This window comes from Gigantopelta aegis, chromosome 7, assembly GCF_016097555.1.
Source record: "Gigantopelta aegis isolate Gae_Host chromosome 7, Gae_host_genome, whole genome shotgun sequence".
NCBI lineage: Eukaryota > Metazoa > Mollusca > Gastropoda > Neomphalida > Peltospiridae > Gigantopelta > Gigantopelta aegis.
The window spans coordinates 41,203,169-41,222,158 of record NC_054705.1 but is presented as its reverse complement, the minus strand read 5'-3'; the positions used below and the strand labels follow the sequence as shown (position 1 = coordinate 41,222,158).

General features: G+C 36.9%; 1 protein-coding gene across 1 annotated transcript; it reads right to left on the bottom strand.

Moving 5' to 3' along the window:
- Nucleotides 1-561: 561 nt before the first annotated feature.
- LOC121377200 (HCLS1-binding protein 3-like) lies at nucleotides 562-18,779 on the bottom strand. The gene is made up of 7 exons (XM_041505105.1): nucleotides 18,635-18,779; nucleotides 17,199-17,361; nucleotides 12,776-12,983; nucleotides 9,502-9,631; nucleotides 7,725-7,852; nucleotides 5,699-5,840; nucleotides 562-1,312 (listed from the first exon to the last, which is right to left on the bottom strand). Exons 1-7 carry the CDS (start codon nucleotides 18,658-18,660, stop codon nucleotides 835-837), a joined length of 1,275 nt encoding a protein of 424 aa, XP_041361039.1. The 5' UTR covers nucleotides 18,661-18,779; the 3' UTR covers nucleotides 562-834.
- Between the last annotated feature and the right edge of the window lie 211 nt (nucleotides 18,780-18,990).

Sequence of the window (18,990 nt, the reverse complement as noted above, 5' to 3'; positions counted from 1 at the left end):
GATCTCATAAAAAGTTAATTATTATTCTTGGCTACATAAACTAAAGTACTAATCAAAATTATACCCAGGTGATTTTCCAGTCTTATTTATTAGTAATGAAAATCCCTGGAATAAAAACCATAAAGATGTGTCAGTATTATCATGACCTGTTATGGTATTCAAACAACCTTTACAAAAAATGACAATAAATGACCTGTTATAGATAGAAATATGAGATGTATTTACAATTTTACTGCAAAACATAAGTAATTTGGAACAGACTATAACTCCCAGGTTTATATTGATTACACTTGACAGGTGAAATCACAAGTACTAAGCTAAGCAGAGAGGTGGTCTCAGGTGTGTTCAATATCAAACTTGGTGTTATAGTCCGTTTCATATAACATATGTTTTGCAGTACAATTGTAAATAAATCTCATATTTCGATCTATAACAGGTCATTTATTGTCATTTTAGGTATCGGTTGTTTGAATACCACAACAGGTCATGAAAATACTGACACATTTTCATTTTTTTTATTCCAGGGATTTTCATAACTAATATATAAGACTGGAAAATCACCTGGGTATAATTTTTATTAGTACTTTAGTCTAAATCTGACATTTTATTTTTTATACTAGACTAAATATTTATCATCCAAGTTGAACTTATCTGATAATGGGTTAATTGTCATTCTTGGCTGTGAAAACAAGTCTAAATCAGACTTTTTATTCTCCGTGTTAAGATTGAATGTATTTATAAAAAATTCATCCGTGATCAAACTATCAACATAATGTGATCCTTTATGTCACCCACGCTGGATTTAGTCACTTAAGGGGTTAAGCATCTTCTAAGCTATGAAAACAAGTCTAAATCAGTCTCCGTATTTTCTGTGTTAGTCTGAATGTATTTAAGAATGTCGTCCGTGTTCAAACTATCAACAGAATCTGCTCCTTTAACTTCAACATTCTCCATCAATTCTGGTTTCTTAGCAACCAGTGGCTTTTTGTTAACTGGAGGCTTCTGTCGAACGGCCGGCTTTGGTTTCTCCACACCAGATGTCTCTGTAACCACAGGTGGCCTTGACCGTGGTGCTGGTTTCGGCTTCTGCGGAAGCTGAGGCTTGGTTGGTTTGGAAACTGTGTCGTGACTGGATGAAATATTTGTGGAAGGACTGTTCTGATTGGCTGGAAGATTATTGGAAGCTGATTCTTCATTGGCTGGAGGATTTGTGAAAGAGTTGTCCTCATTGGTTGAAACATCTGTGGAAGACTCTTGGTCCTTGGCTTTACTTATCGTGATCTTCATAAGGTCGTCTAGGTTATCATCTAACCTTCAATACAAGAAACAAAATAATTAACTTAATATTTAACAAGCATTCTGAGAGTACTGCTAAAGCAATACATGTCCCCTACCCGGGCCCAACAAATTTTCATATCTTCTAAGATTAAACGCGCTCTGTCACGGATGGCTGACCTAATTATTGACCCAACAAAGTATTATATGACAATATATACATTTGATTTGTACCTAAAAGTACTTTATTGAACCATCTACATAACCACCATATCACACTTATTATTGATATTTTATAAAAAAATAATTGAATTATGGGAACGGTCCATAATTCTGAGAAAAATAACGGCTATTTGGAGAACAGAGGTGTGACGTATTATTTTGAGTCACGTGACGGGCATTCCCCAAATAACCGCAGTGCCAAAACGATTTACCAAGCTCGTGTAACGAGAACGCTTGACCGTCCTCTGCGACGTAGGGTAAATAGAAGAAAAAAACCCATTAAAAATAAGTTATTAAAAATTAATAAAAACCTGTACTGAATGATATTAAGCTTCTACATTAATTTATTTTAGTAACAGAAGCATGTTAAACGTCGACAATCCCGACTAGTTAGGCCTTTGCATCTATAGGTAAATTTATCATTAGTCATACGCGAAAAACTCTAAACATCTGGATCACAAACACCGTCATTTTCGACCATGTCAAATTCATTATTATACAAAATATGGCATAACAGCTGACTTGGAATAGGAATTGTTACATTTTTAAAGAATACTCTGAACTAGACGGTGTTTATATACGATGCGACTATATATGTGTCTATAGCCTCCACTAACGAGGGCTGGCTATATTCACAGCAAAAATGTATATAGGCGGTAAATAAGTACATGTATTTAATTGATCCATATTACCGAACCATCTGGAACAAGAGGAATACATACTAAGTACTGTACGAACAGTGCATTTTTTGAACAGGGAACGGGGTGGGGGGAGTATATGAATTTAGCGGACCCTTTTGTGTACGTTTTCCATAGATATATGAATAGCGTCATATTGTCCCTACAGTATTAACAAAAAATTAATTATAATAAATAAATAAATAAATAAATAATAACAATAATAATGATGATGATGATGATGATGATGATGAATAAGTAAATAAATAAAAATAACAATTACAAATTATCAGTGGCTGATGTAGATTAACTGAAAGAGAAACTAACTACGGACAGTACACAAACTAACAACAGGGCTTGAACTTAATAATTTTTCACTGATTGCAATTTTGAGGCTGCTTACGTAAATTTTGTAAAGAAAGTTAATTTTACCGTAAATAAATATGACTAAAAGGTTATTTTGCTGTATTTAGTCACATTTCAAATGCTCAAAATTGCAAGGGCCAATAAAACTCAAAATAAATTTTTTTATAGGCTACTAGTAAAGCTTGGACCACTCCCGGATTCCCCTCTAAATTTATGTAACATTTCTGTAACAACCGCCCCCACCCACCCCACCGCGATTTTACCAACATTATAATACATGTAATAATAATAATAATAATAATAATACACAATTATTATTATTACTACTACTACTACTACTACTACTACTACTACTACTACTACTACTACTACTACTACTACTACTACTACTACTACTACTACTACTATTACTATTATTATTAGCCTACTACTACCTTTTTGGGGTGGAGGGGCGGTGTTTTATCTGGAAGAGTGTTGGCTATAAAAACGTAAGATTAACATGCGTGCACACATGCACAAACGGCAGGCTGAACTTGTCCCTGCACATAGAACTGGATTCAACTGGGTTAAGTAATAATTAACCAACCTTTGGACAACAAACCATGCAATGTTTAATACACTGGTTTTAAAACCGAAATACCACTTTGCAAACCAGTCACAATAATTTGCACACGCGCCTAATAATAATAATAATAATAATAATAATAATAAATGGTGAATTCATGTTCCGCTGTTTATTATTTTATTTCAGCGTATTCGCAGTTATTTTCGTCATGAAATAATATATTTTTTATTATTTGCCATGTATATAGCCGGCCCTCATTTGCCAAGTCTCTATACATGGCGATCGTTTATATAAAATCCACAAATACATTATACGGTTGTCGTATATATAGCCTCATCACTACGAGTCTGTTTTTCTGTATTTTTATGACCTTTTACAAGAAGACTTCCAAATTTTAAAAATAAAGCATGTCGTGGAATTCCCTTGATCGTAGTTCAATTAAAATATTTTGGATCATACAATAACTAGGTTTGGTATTCCAAATGAATGTAAGTTTCATTTATAATGCATATTTAGAGAAACAAGGCCCACTAAATCCGTGATTGAGCTCCTTTAAGGGCCACAACTCTGTGAAAAGTGGGTAAATCACCACTGAAGTTAAACTTGATCAGTAACAGTACATGAAAAGCTATATACAAAATTTCATCTCAATATTTTCAGGCATTGCAAAACTTAAAGACCAGAAAAACTAATTTTCATATCTCTTAAGTTCAAGGACCATAACTCCTACATAACAGTCAAACTTACAATTCATGATAAAGCTATACACAAAATTTCAGTTCAATATCTCAAGGCCTTCTGAAAACAAAGTTCAGAAAACAAAGTTTTACATCTTCGAAATTCAAGGGCCATAACTCCGTAAAAAAGCTACAAATGTTGTGTTGGGTATAAAAATATACAGTACACATACTTGGACCAGAAAAAAAAATTGGTTTGTTTAACGACACCACTAGATTCGTTAATCATAGGCTATTGGATGTCAAACATTTGGTAATTTTGACATATAGTCATCAGAGGAAACCCACTACATTTTTTCTAATGAAGCAAGGGATATTTTATATGCACTTTCCTACAGTCAGGATAGCACATACCACAGCCTTTGTGGTGCACTGGCTGGAATACAGATATACACAAGCTACATATAAATGACTCTTTGAAAACTATTTGAAACATGCAAATATTTTATAATTTTAAAAGTAAATCACTTTGATAAGTAAAGTAAAGCTTGTTTTGTTTAACAACACCACTAGAGCACATTGATATATTAATTATCGGCTACTGGATGTCAAACATTTGGCAATTCTGACTACAGCAGTCAATAGAAGAAACCCACCACATTTTCTTAATGCAACAAGGGATATTTTATATGCACTTCCCACAGACAGGAAAGCACATACCATGGCCTTTGACCAGTTATGGTGCACTGCTTGGAACGAGAAAAACCCAATGAGCCGACTGGATTCACCGAGGTTGTTCGATCCTGCGATGCAAGAACCTCAAGCAAGTGCTCAACTGACTGAACTAAATCCCACCTCCACTTTGATAAGATCATGAAATAATTCAGTTATAATTAATAAAATAAACCATTCTCATAAGACGATAATATTGTCTACAGATTGTACTATCTTTAGGTTCAATTTGGACGGATAATATTTGTAGTACATGAAGGTTTGAATCCCGTCAGTATACACATTACACCATTTTTTTTACTGTTAAAGGGACATTCCTGAGTTTGCTGCATTGTAAGATGTTTCCGACTAATAAAATATTTCTACAATGAAACTTACATATTAAATATATTTTCTTATTTAGAATATCAGTGTCTGTATATTCAATGTGTTTCTGACTGTCTTAATATTTGTAAGAAGCTCAAGCTGGATTTTGTCTTCAAATAATTTCGTACGTAGGAAAAAAATATATTTTAGGAAGTAAAATTAAATTTAATCTAGTAGAAATAGATCAGAAACACGTTTAATATACAGCCACTAATATTTTATGCATAAAAATATATTTGATATGTAATTACAATAGTTAAAAAGTCTCTGTTAGTCGATAACATCTTAAAAACTGTAGCAAACTCAGGAATGTCCCTTTAATAAAACAATAACCAGGAACAAGCATATATTATTGGCCGTATCAGAAATTGGCAATGTTTAATAAGTAGAAGAAATCCTTACTTGTCCGATATATTATAAAGGAATGCTTATAGCATTAAAGGAAATGATATTAAAGGGACAAACCCTAGTTTTTAAACACTAATTAAAGGCATATTTTTCACTATTAGAGATGTTTATCATCAATGAAATCAAACATTAAATTTTTTCATATATTATTTTTTAAATGCACATGCATCTGAGAAGTAACGGTTACAGAATCAAGTTTTAGTCTATTTTAGAGGGTATTTTGCCATTTCAAAGTCAAACTCATGTTTTACTCAGTTGTAACTTTATCGAAATGTGTTAAAGGTGTGTAGATAAACTAAACTTAGTGTCCATTTTTACGGGTTGAAACTAGTGTCTGCGACTATAATAGTCATTAAATTTCTAGTATATATTTATAAGGTGTTAGCCAAATGATTGTAACACAAACATACTCGAAAAGATCGGACGTGTCTTCACTTCCTGTGGTCTGCACGAGGACTTTTTTCGTGATAATCGAGTCTGGCAGGAAGAGGTTTTTCTCATCCTCCTCGGTTATCCCTGCTCCATAGTCTTGATCTTCAAACAGGACTGCTTCTGCAGACAAAAATAAGAAAGTAAAAGGTGTTTTTGTTAAAGGGACATACCCTACTTTTTAAACACTATGCATATTTTTTTACTATTAGAGCCGTTTTTTATTACTGAAATCATACTTTACTTAGATTTTATTGTTTAGATTATCCATTTCTGCACATTCAAAGTGTTTGTGGTCATCCTGGTGTTTTTAATAGCACAAAATGCATTTTTCATATTTTTAAAAAACTCACGTGCGGCTTAGAAGTAACAGTTACGGAGTCGAGTTTTAGTCTATTTTAGAGGGTATTTCACCCTTTCAAATTCACAGACTCATGTTTCACTCAATTGTAACTTTATCCAAATGTGTTACAGGTTTGTAGATTAACTAAACTTAGTGTTAATTTTCATGGATTGAAACTAGGGTCAGTCCCTTTAATTTGGCTGTGACAAGATTGCGCTATGCCAACATCAGACCTCTACTCGGTGGTGTTGTGGTCAAGCCATTGGACTTAAGGCAAGTAGGTACTGGGTTCACAGCTCGGTACCAGTTTTCACTCAGAGCGAGTTTTAACGACTCATTGGGTAGGTGTAAGACCACTACATCCTCTTCTTTGTCACTAACCATTAGCAACTAACCCACTGTCCGGGACAGACAGCCCAGATAGCAAAGGTGTGTTCCCAGGACAGCGTGCTTGAACCTTAATTGGATATAAGCATGAAAATAAGTTGAAATGAAATGAAAAAAGTAGGGGGAGTTATTAATTGCTCACCTAAATTAGATTACGGGGAGCCAATTAAGATGTCATACTGATACCATATAAATTCACATGCTAAGATCTAAATATCACTCTCCTTAAACTAGTCTCTGGGGAGTGATGGAGAGCGAGAGTGATAGCTCTCCATAAAAAGTGAGGTCTGCAAAATTATTTACTGGTAGTGATTTTGTAATTGATTTGCAACATAAACATTTATTACATACCTGTTCAGTCTTACTATAGTCATAAAGACATTTTGAAACCGTGTGATAAATTTATTTTGCATCAATCACACATACGTGCGATCTGGACCGGAACTTTTAAATGGGGAAGTCCCTTTTTATTTTTATTGCAGTTAGCGCCTTTTATTTACTGACGTCATATATGATTTACAAATTACGTCACATCGTATTTGAAACATTATACAAGACCATTGCAGAGTAAGATTCTTAATGTTACATAAATCCATGAAAGGAGTATAGATTTAACATTGATTTAAGAAAGTATTGTTATGACGTTAAATTAAAAACCATTTTTGTAAAGCATAAAAGAAGGTATGTAATAAATACAAAACTTCATATATATTGTTTTTGCTACGCAGTCTTGTGGTATACATTCTTGCACAAAATAAACTCATGCAATAAATAGGAAGCGAAAACAATGTATGTGAAGTTCTGTAAAGATCTTAAACAATATGCCCATTACAAATTACAATCAATAATTTCTTTTGCCAAAATCCTTCAAATTCATACAAGGTGAGACAAAAAGGTGTTGATGGAAACTGAAACAGAACAGGTGCAGATCCTGGGGAACGGTGCCCACCCACACTCACCTAAACTTAAATATATCCCTAAAATACTGTGATTAATATATGAATAGAACTAATTTCTTTCTTTCCAATACAATACTGATACTGATACTGAGCAGTATTTTCGGCTTTAAATGCATGCTCGAGTTAAGGCTCACCCACTAATTTCATCTAAATAAAATGTTTGACATCCAATAGCCGATGATTAATAAATAAATGTACTCTAGTGATGTCGTTATGCAAGACAAATTTTAAACTTTTGCTTCATGGTGTCCTTTATTTTGATTTATCACCCTGTCCCTAACAAAATCCTGCAGCCACCCGTGCAAAAACTCCATTTACCCGAGTGTTTAGAGCTGGTTGTGTCTCCAGTGAACAAATCTGCTGTCTGGTTATCTCCCTCTATGAGAAAGAGTCCAGCTGTGTTGTCCTCCTCGGTGGCTTCATCGTCGAATAGATTCAGGTCGGAGCTGAAACACAATAGATGAGTGAACAGATGAATCAGTGGCTGGTTGGGTGGATCAAGGAGTGAATACATGAATGGATGGATGGACGGAAGGATGGATAGATAGATGGATGGATGGATGGATGGACGGAAGGATGGATGAAAACATGGATGGATGGATGGATGGACAATGAATGAATGGATTGATTGATGGATGGATGGATATGGAATGGATGGATATGGAATGGATGGATATGGAATGGATGGATGGATGGATGATGGAATGAATGGAATGAATGGATGGATGGATGGATGGATGGATGAATGATGCATGGATGGATGATGGAATGAATGGATGGACGAAAAGATGGATGGAATGAATGGATGATGGATGAATGATGGAATGAATGGATGGACGAAAAGATGGATGGAATGAATGGATGATGGATGAATGATGGAATGAATGGATGAACTGATGGATCGACCAATGGATGAATGGATGGATGATGGCATGAATAAATATATGGATGGATAGGCGAATAGATGGATTAATAGATGGATGATGGATGAATGATTTGTTGAATGGATGAATGAAGGATGAATGGATGGGTGGGTTTGTGGATGGATGAGTCCATTATTGAATGAATGGATGAATTATTAGTTGAATGGATAGATGAATGATGGATGGATGAGTGGATGGATGAATCAGTTATTGGTTGGATGGATGGATGATAGATGGATCAGTAGGTGGATGGGTCAATGATTGGATGGATGGATGGAAGAGTGAATTAAAAATAGGATGAATGAATAAATGGATGGATGGAAGATGGATGGATGGACAGATTAATTATTTGTTGAATGGATGAATGAAGGATGGATGGATGGGTGGGTTTATGGGCGGATGAGTCAATTGTTGGATGCATCGACAGATGGATGGATGGATGGATGAGTGAGTGAATTATTAGTTCAATGGATAAATAAATGGATGGATGGACGAGTCAATAATTGGATGGATTGATGGGTGGATGGATGGATGAGTCAGTTATTAGTTGCATGGTAAATGGATGGATGGAAGTATGGATGGAAGGAAGGATGGATGGAAGGAAGGATGGATGGACGGAAGGTGAATGGATGAGTCAATTATTAATTGGATGGATGAATCAATGGATGACCTAAAGTGGGATGTGAGCAATCAGTTTACATTCACTGTACCCCCCACCCCATGACCTTCCCCCCACCCGAGGTGTTCACTGTTGTGTCACCGACCTTTCTCCCCCACCCGAGGTGTTCACTATTGTGTCACAGGCCTTTCTCCCTCACCCAAGGTGTTCACTGTTGTGTCATTGACCTTCCCCCCAACCAAGGTGTTCACTGTTGTGTCACAGACCTTTCTCCCCCACCCGAGGTGTTCACTGTTGTATCACAGACCTTTCTCTCTCACCCGAGGTATTCTCTGCTGTGTCACAGATCTTTCTCCCCCACCCGAGGTATTCTCTGCTGTGTCACAGACCTTTCTCCCCCACCTGAGGTGTTCTCTGTTGTGTCACAGACCTTTCTCCCCGACCCGAGGTGTTCTCTGTTGTGTCACAGACCTTTCTCCCCCACCCGAGGTGTTCTCTGTTGTGTCACCGGCCTTTCCCCCCCACCCAAGGTGTTCACTGTTGTGTCACAGACCTTTCCGTTTGTCCTTCCGTGTTCTCAGTTTCACCATCTTGGGTTTCCTCGTCAACGTTTTTGTCTTCCTTTTTCTCGTCGATTGTAGATCCATCACGTCGGTATTTCCCAGCTTTGAGTGGATTCACACCTACAGAACGAAATAACATAGTTTGTTTTGTGTAACGACACCACTAGAGCACATTGATTTATTAATCATCGGCTATATATTGCATGTTAAACGTTTGGTAATTCCGACTCGTAGTCATCAGAGGAAACCTGCTACATTTGACTATTAGTAGCAAGGAATCTTTCATATGCTTTTTCCCACAGACAGGAAAACACATACCACGGCCTCTGTCCAGCTGTGGTGCACTGGTTGGAACAAGAAAAATCCTAATGAGTTGAATGGATCCACCGAGGTGGTTCGATCCTGCGACGCAAGAACCTCAAGCGAGCACTCAACTGCCTGAGCTAAATCCCGCTCTTAATAAATGAATGAGACATCAGTGGTGTCGCTAAACAAAAGAGACAGGCAGTTAAAATGGAGTTGGATTTGCCACAAGTAGCACAATACATGTTCACAATAGCTGTCACCTCCGCGAGTCCAAAATCGTGGACTCCAGTATTCGAGATTGTAACCTCTACTTGTCACGTACTCGAGTAGCTCAAATTAGCTGTGAGAGACAAACATTTCATTAAACTGATGATGATTTTTTCTTTAAATTTGAAACAATAAAAATTAGTAATTAGTAAATTGTTCATGGTTTCAAGTCAGTATTAGTACTGGTGTGATAAAATACACATCCAGGTCAAGTTATAGATAAAATACACATCCAGGTCAAGTTATAGATAAAATACACATCCAGGTTAAGTTATAGGGCTTAACGTTCACATTCAGAGCAAGCTGTTGTAGCGCACACCTGTCATGGGCACAGATGTCGACTTGTGCAAGGTCCTCCATCCAGGACAGGAAATACACATGTATATTTATCATATAATATCTTACATTTTCAGTGCAATCAAAGTATGTGATATTTTTAAGATCACATACTTTAAGAATTTGATAACTTTGCAAATTAGATGTAAATTAATCGAGTTCACAGCACTAGGTTTATTGACATTTAAGCAAACGTATTTGTGTGACACTCCATAATTGACGTATGCATTCATAGTCATCGAATAAAAACATTTCAGTGGCAATTTGACACTGAAAGCTGTCCTGTGTTTAGAAAACAAAAAAACGTTAAGCCCTAATTTGTTTTGATGTAAGGACATCCAAATGACGTCATTCGAGTTTGACGTTAGTTCCATTCAAAAATACACCGCGCCACATATTCTTATGTCATTTGAATATCTAGTAATGGCGGACTGGAATTAAAGTTGTGTGTACAGTTTACAAAAACACCTTGTATTAAGCTTGAGCTTATATGATAAAGAGATTATTACCCTCGTGTATTTCATTATCGTCAATATCATATATTAGGAATAAAAATAATGTATTATGTGAGCATTCTACACACACACATACACAGTCAAGACTGGTATATATCAGCCACCTGTCCATATATATTGACCTAAAATGGCATTTTTCTCATTATCAGATATTTACTTTGTTATTATTTGTACAGAATTGCCATCGAAAGATGCTCTAAATTTAGACACCAATGTACAGTGTCCATGTGTTTACCTAACAAATCCATAACACTGCCAATGTACAGTGTCCGTGTGTTTACCTAACAAATCCATAACACTGCCAACATACGGTGTCCATGTGTTTACCTAAGAACTCCACAATAACACTGCCAACATACAGTGTCTGTGTGTTTACCTAAGAACTCCATAACACTGCCTACGTACGGTGTCCGTGTGTTTACCTAAGAACTCCATAATAACACTGCCAACGTACGGTGTCCGTGTGTTTACCTAACAACTTCATAATAACACTGCCAACGTACGGTGTCTGTGTGTTTACCTAACAACTTCATAATAACACTGCCAACGTACAGTGTCCATGTGTTTACCTAAGAACTCCATAATAACACTGCCAACGTACAGTGTCCATGTGTTTACCTAAGAACTCCATAACACTGCCTACGTACGGTGTCCGTGTGTTTACCTAAGAACTCCATAATAACACTGCCAACGTACGGTGTCCGTGTGTTTACCTAACAACTTCATAATAACACTGCCAACGTACAGTGTCTGTGTGTTTACCTAACAACTCCATAATAACACTGCCAACGTACAGTGTCCGTGTGTTTACCTAAGAACTCCATAATAACACTGCCAACGTACAGTGTCCGTGTGTTTACCTAAGAACTCCATAATAACACTGCCAACGTACAGTGTCCGTGTGTTTACCTAAGAACTCCATAATAACACTGCCAACGTACAGTGTCCGTGTGTTTACCTAAGAACTCCATAATAACACTGCCAACGTACAGTGTCCGTGTGTTTACCTAAGAACTCCATAATAACACTGCCAACGTACAGTGTCCGTGTGTTTACCTAAGAACTCCATAATAACACTGCCAACGTACAGTGTCCGTGTGTTTACCTAACAACTCCATAATAACACTGCCAACGTACAGTGTCCGTGTGTTTACCTAAGAACTCCATAATAACACTGCCAACGTACAGTGTCCGTGTGTTTACCTAAGAACTCCATAATAACACTGCCAACGTACAGTGTCCGTGTGTTTACCTAACAACTCCATAATAACACTGCCAACGTACAGTGTCCGTGTGTTTACCTAACAACTCCATAATAACACTGCCAACGTACAGTGTCCGTGTGTTTACCTAACAACTCCATAATAACACTGCCAACGTACAGTGTCCGTGTGTTTACCTAACAACTCCATAATAACACTGCCAACGTACAGTGTCCGTGTGTTTACCTAACAACTCCATAATAACACTGCCAACGTACAGTGTCCGTGTGTTTACCTAACAACTCCATAATAACACTGCCAACGTACAGTGTCCCTGTGTTTACCTAAGAACTCAATAATAACACTGCCAATGTACAGTGTCTATGTGTTTACCTAAGAACTCAATAATAACACTGCCAACGTACAGTGTCCCTGTGTTTACCTAAGAACTCAATAATAACACTGCCAATGTACAGTGTCTATGTGTTTACCTAAGAACTCAATAATAACACTGCCAACGTACAGTGTCCCTGTGTTTACCTAAGAACTCAATAATAACACTGCCAATGTACAGTGTCCATGTGTTTACCTAAGAACTCAATAATAACACTGCCAACGTACAGTGTCCGTGCGTTTACCTAAGAACTCAATAATAATACTGCTCGAGCTAATCTTTGGTATGACGGCAACCATCTTCAGAAAGTGGTCCAGTTCGGTTCTTCTTTCGCGAGCAATCACGTCGTTCACTCGCAGAACACTTCTAGGGAGCGGTGGAAAGGCTGTCCCCGAGTACTTCTCATTCAATCTCGTGTGGAGCTCCTCAAAGTCAGCAAACTTCTTGGAAATCTGTCAAATGATCAACTGTATTATATATTAATGTTATACAGTGAGATATCTCTAAACCGGGACACCCTCGGGACCAAGTAAAAAGTCCAGTTTTAAGAGGTATCCAGTTCACAGAGGTTCTCTTATGTGCATATATTTAAAAAGGGCCCATGAAAAACGTCGGGTTCTGAGGGGATTCTCGTTTACAGAGGGTCCAGTTTTGTGAGGTTTGACTGTATATACATTGGTATATTATATATTAATGTTATGCATTGTCTGCCCTTTTTAAAACATACAATGACCAATAAAAGAAGTGTCAGGATTCGATCTTAATGATGGCACCAACGGCAACTGTCGTCATTTCTGCCAGAAAGAAATGTTTGGGTAGGCCCAATGGCACTATGGAATTAAATGCAACCACTATCAACAGAGGGTATGGAGGGCCTCCCCCCAGAAAGAAAGTGGGTTAAGTTTAGGGTTAGAGTTAAGAAAATCGTACAGTAATGATAAAAGTAATTGATTTTGTCAAATAATGAACTTTAAAACATAAAATCTGCCAAACAATTTGGGTATGGCGCCCTCTGGCAGAAACCCTGAGAGTATTGCTACTGACACCACTTTTGTTCCATCGACAGAGCTCCTCAACCACGGCAAAATGTATACACCTGGTTTACATTATCTGCCAATATTTAAGATTTACACATTTGAAATGTCTACATATAGCAAAATAACCTTCCAGTATATTTGTTGCAAATGTCACTTTTTACAAAATTGCCACCGATGGGATGTTTCACCCATAAGAATTTTTTTTTTAATTGCTGTGGAAGACACATTCTTAAATTTGAGCCCTGAAGTATGAATATTTTAAGATATAATAATTTATTTATATTTCCATGATGCAATTAATATATCTAAAACTAAAAAATCATAAAACTAAAGATCTAAGTTGCAAGATTTAGAAATCAATTCCTTTATTAGGCATCTAGTACTGGTACTTAGCTGGCCCTAATCTTACCGGTGAAATGGAGGTTTTTTCCGCCAAGGTCCAGGTATTAGCAATAGTGAGAAGGAAGGAAATGTTTTATTTAATAATGCACTCAACACATTTTACTTATGGTTACATGGCATTGGACATATGGTTAAGGACCACACAGATATTGAGAGAGAGGAAACCCGCTGTCACCACTTCATGGACTACTCTTTTCGATTAGCAGCAAGGGATCTTTTATATGCACCATAGATAGGATAGCACATACCACGGTATTTGATGTACCAGTCATGATGCACTGGCTGGAGTGAGAAATGACCCAATGGGCTAGCAATAGTGAGAAGTCAATTGAGGTCGCCGTAATATTTTGGACCTAATCTGATTTCAAAAACAAAATCACATAACAGATGTCAAAACACCAGCTTGTTTAGAGTCATAGGTCACTAAACACCCTGTCTGTCCATTGTGTTACCGAACATTGTGTCATTCTGCACATCAACGTTTTTGATTAAAAACAGAAATAAAGTTTTGACGTCAAACATATGGTCATTCTGACACTGTTTTTTTTTTATAGAGGAAATCCGCTGTTACCACATAGGCTACTCTTTTACAATAGGCAGCAAGGGATCTTTTATTTGCACTTCCCACAGGCAGGATAGCACAAACCATGGCCTTTGTTGAACCAGTTATGGATCACTGGTTGGTGCAAGTGGTTTACACCTACCTATTGAGCCTTGCGGAGCACTCACTCAGGGTTTGCAGTCTGTATCTGGATTAAAAATCCCATGCCTCGACTGGGATCCGAACCCAGTACCTATCAGCCTGTAGTCCAATGGCTTAACCATTGCGCCACCGAGGCCGGTCGATTAAAAACAGAGAATGATGAAACATTATGAAATGTATCAATAAATGTTCACTCTGCCCATTTTAAGTAAACTTCTCCCTTCTTCTGGGAAGAGAGCAGTCACCCCTCCTACTTTTCCAATTCTAGATTATGGCCCACTTAGTATGTGTCAATGTTCCGGCCTCGGTAGTATCGTGGTTAAGCCATCGGACATAAGGCTGGTAGGTACAGGGTTCGCAGTCCGGTACTGGCTCCCACCCAGAGCGAGTTTCAACGACTCAGTGGGTAGGTGTAAAACCACTACACTCGCTTCTGTCTCACTAACCACTAATAACTAATCCACTGTTATGGACAGACAGCGCAGATAGCTGAGGTGTGTGCCCAGGACAGCGTGCTTGAACCTTAATTGGATATAAGCATGAAAATAAGTTGATATGAAAAGAAATGTGTCAATGTGCTGGATTTTTTTTGTATAAAGGCAGTGTTCGAAATAAGCACTTGTCCGTTTGTCCTGACAAGTGAAAATCTACTCGGACAAACAAAATGTACCTTGGTGGTTGTCCAGTGGACAAGTGAAAATGTTCAATGAAGTTTCCTTTTGAGCAATGAAAAACATCGTCCTTGTACTTGAATAAAACAAACTATTTATTTAGACAAGTGAAAATATTGTCGGACAAGTCGATTGCTAGATATGTTTGTCCGGTGGACTAGTGAAAAATTCTGCTTATTTTTATCACTGAAAGGTGTGTCAAGTTTCTTCTTGTATATATATTATATTGGATTGCTTTGTACCTTTTTTGGGGCGGGGGTGGGGTGGGAGCACTGCCAGTTGGATGGTTTCATGGATCAAGGCCTGTGGAATGTATTTGAAAAGGGAAGGGCTCACCCTGTCCAATACCAATTTAGCCAATTGCTAAATTTTTATACAATTTAATGAAATACATTTTTCTTTAAATTAAAGGGACATTCCTGAGTTTGCTGCATTGTAAGATGTTTCCGACTAATAAAATATTTCTACGATGAAACTTACATATTAAATATATTTTCTTGTTTAGAATATCAGTGTCTGTATATTCAATGTGTTTCTGGTCATCTTAATATTTGTAAGAAGCCCAAACTGGATTTTGTCTTCAAATAATTACGTATGTATGAAAAAACTATATTTTAGGAAATAAGATGAATTTTAACCTAGTACAAATATTAGAACGATCAGAAACATGTTTAATATAGAGCCACTAATATTTTATGCAGAAAAATATATTTGATATGTAATTACAATCGTTAAAAGTGTCTGTTAGTCGATAACATCTTAAAAAGTGCAGCAAACTCAGGAATGTCATTTTAATAACTGATGGGTTATATGACGAGAATCGAGTTGTAAGAGCGCTCAGACTAGCAACTGGACAGTCGTAGAAGTCGCGAGAGCAGAAAGTTGATCAACTGTGTCGTGGCAGTTGGTAGTCTGACACTAGCATAAGGATATGGGGAGCCAATTAAGATATTACAAATTTATCTGTTAAGAGTAACTACCCCCAAATAAAACGAACAGCCCCCCCCCCCCCCCCCCCGCAAAAAACAAAACAAACAAAAACAAACAACCACAAAACAACAACAAACAAAACAAAACCCTAAGGATTCTGAGACTACTGCTAAAAGTGTCTGTTAGTCGATAACATCTTAAAAAGTGCAGCAAACTGAGGAATGTCCCTTTAAGTATTTTTAATAATTTTCAAGGATATACACAATGCAATAATGTTTATTACTCCAGCAAGCACTTCAAGGATATACAGTAATGTTTATTACTCCAGCAAGCACTCATAACGGCGAAAATAAAAACCGTAATTTCTCACTGAGAAATTATCATGCATTGGTTTAACGTACACTACTATTGGATGATCTGACGCCAACAAACCAATCACCAATCACACACAATGACGTCACGTAGTTTAGTGTTAGCGTTTACGTCTTTCTGGTTTCAGTGTTTAAACTTGTAATAAAATGGTAGTCTAATAAAATTCATTATAGATTTATTTTTTTTTACAGAATAAATAGAACTTTGGGTTTTGAAAATTATCTGTAACCGTGAATAAAATACAAAGTTAAGGCAATACCCAGAACAGTAAAGTAGTTTACGTCATTTCTATATACATGGACGTGTAGCTGATGTAGGATATAATATAATATATTGAAAATAAAGGCTTTAAAAAAAAAAAAAAAAAGCTGGGGTAATAAATAGAATAATAAATGAGTTACCAGTTATTATAAAATTTATGTCCTGAGTGAAATAATTTTCACTTGTTACTTGCTAAAGCTTGGGGGTTTGTTTGGGGGTTACCTATGGTATAAACAGGTTAAAGGTAAAATACACTCAAGCTACAATGTAACATGAAAACTTGATAATAACCATAAACTGAACCACATCGGACTCTTTGTGTTTGGGCGACTTGAAGAATGGCAAAGACGACACAACCACCACATGGTATTCGACGGTCGATCCGAGGAGACCTCGACTTTCTTTGTAGGTCGGAACACTCAGATCAATAGCAGTGTCTTTATTCTTCAACTCTCTGAAAAAAATAACAACCCATTATTCTTTTCTCTTTCTTTAATGTTATGCAATGGACTTTTCAAAGTAACATTCAAGAATTGTGTACTGGCCATTTATTGTAATAAAATGTTTTGTACGGCTAAGAATTTATGTATTTTGTATTTGAAAATGATAGATCTGCAGGCATCGAAATAAGTCTGAAACGGTCATTCATGAAATGTTTTATTTTACGATGTACTCAACACATTTTATTTACAGTTATATATCGTCGGACACATGGTTAAGGACCACATATATATTGAGAGAGGAAACCCGCTGTTGCCACTTCACGGGCTACTCTTTTCGATTAGCAGCAAGGAATCTTTTATATGCATCATCCCACAGACAGTATAGTACATACCACAGCTTTTGTTACACCTATTGTGGAGCACTGACTGGAACGAGAAATAGCCCAATGGGTCGACTGACGGGGATCGATCCTTGACCTACCGTGCATTAAGCGAACACTTTACCACTGGGCTATGTCCTGCCTCTCAGCAGACAAGATTCAATTTACCAGTAACAAAATCATGTTGTGACATGTCAGTAACAACATCATGTTGTGACATGTCAGTAACAACATCATGTTGTGACATGTCAGTAATAACATCATGTTGTTACATGTCAGTAACAACATCATGTTGTTACATGTCACTAAAGTCGAAAACGGTACTCATTTGTTCTTTTAAAACAAAAACACTTGTAACCTAAACTTTGATCATTTGTGTGCTATTTAAATAAAATTACACAAAGATGAATCTGTACGTGAACAGTGATATTCAAATGAATAACAAATAGCTTATTTGATACGCATTATTATTTATATACATGTAGCCTATACAGTGTACTCACTTACGACCGAAGAAATAATATTATGCCGGTTTAGACAGTTATGATTCTTGCAATATTGGGATCAGAAAATACCAACGTAAATAAAACGATGTGCAAGACGTCTGTGAAAGCAAGGCTAAGCAATGTTTGCATCAGTGATGGGTATAAAGCTGAAAGACATTTGAGTGTACATATTAAAAAACAAACAAAATAAACCCCAAAACCCCCCAATGAAAATCATGATAAACAGGATATTTTGCCGAAAAGCATTTTTGTTGGACTATATAGTAATGGTACTAATGCACCAATTCTGTAATTGTCAAATGCCAAATGGCCCCAATATTTTGGAATAAAACACAATTTTAAAAGTGTCAATATCAATTTTACCTGATCAGTCATAAAGAAAAGCATAATGTCATTACCTCACTGTGACTGTAGCTAATGGCATGCTGACAAATTATAACAGGTAACAATTCAAATCGACAATGAAATACGTTCACGCCCACTCCACGGGCGCCGCCATTGTTAATCTGACTTCACAAATATTTCCTCCTTCAATGTACGGCACCAAACTATAACAATAACATCAAATTTCGATTCTCTCAAGTCTTGTCATTAATATCTCTGTCTGTCTGTCTCTCTCTCTCTCTCTCTCTCTCTCTCTCTCTCTCTCTCTCTCTCTCTCTCTCTCTCTCTCTCTCTCTCTCTCTCTCTCTCTCTCTCTCTGCTCTCTCTCTCTCTCTGCCTGTCTCTTTGTCTCCCTCGGGGCGGGACGTAG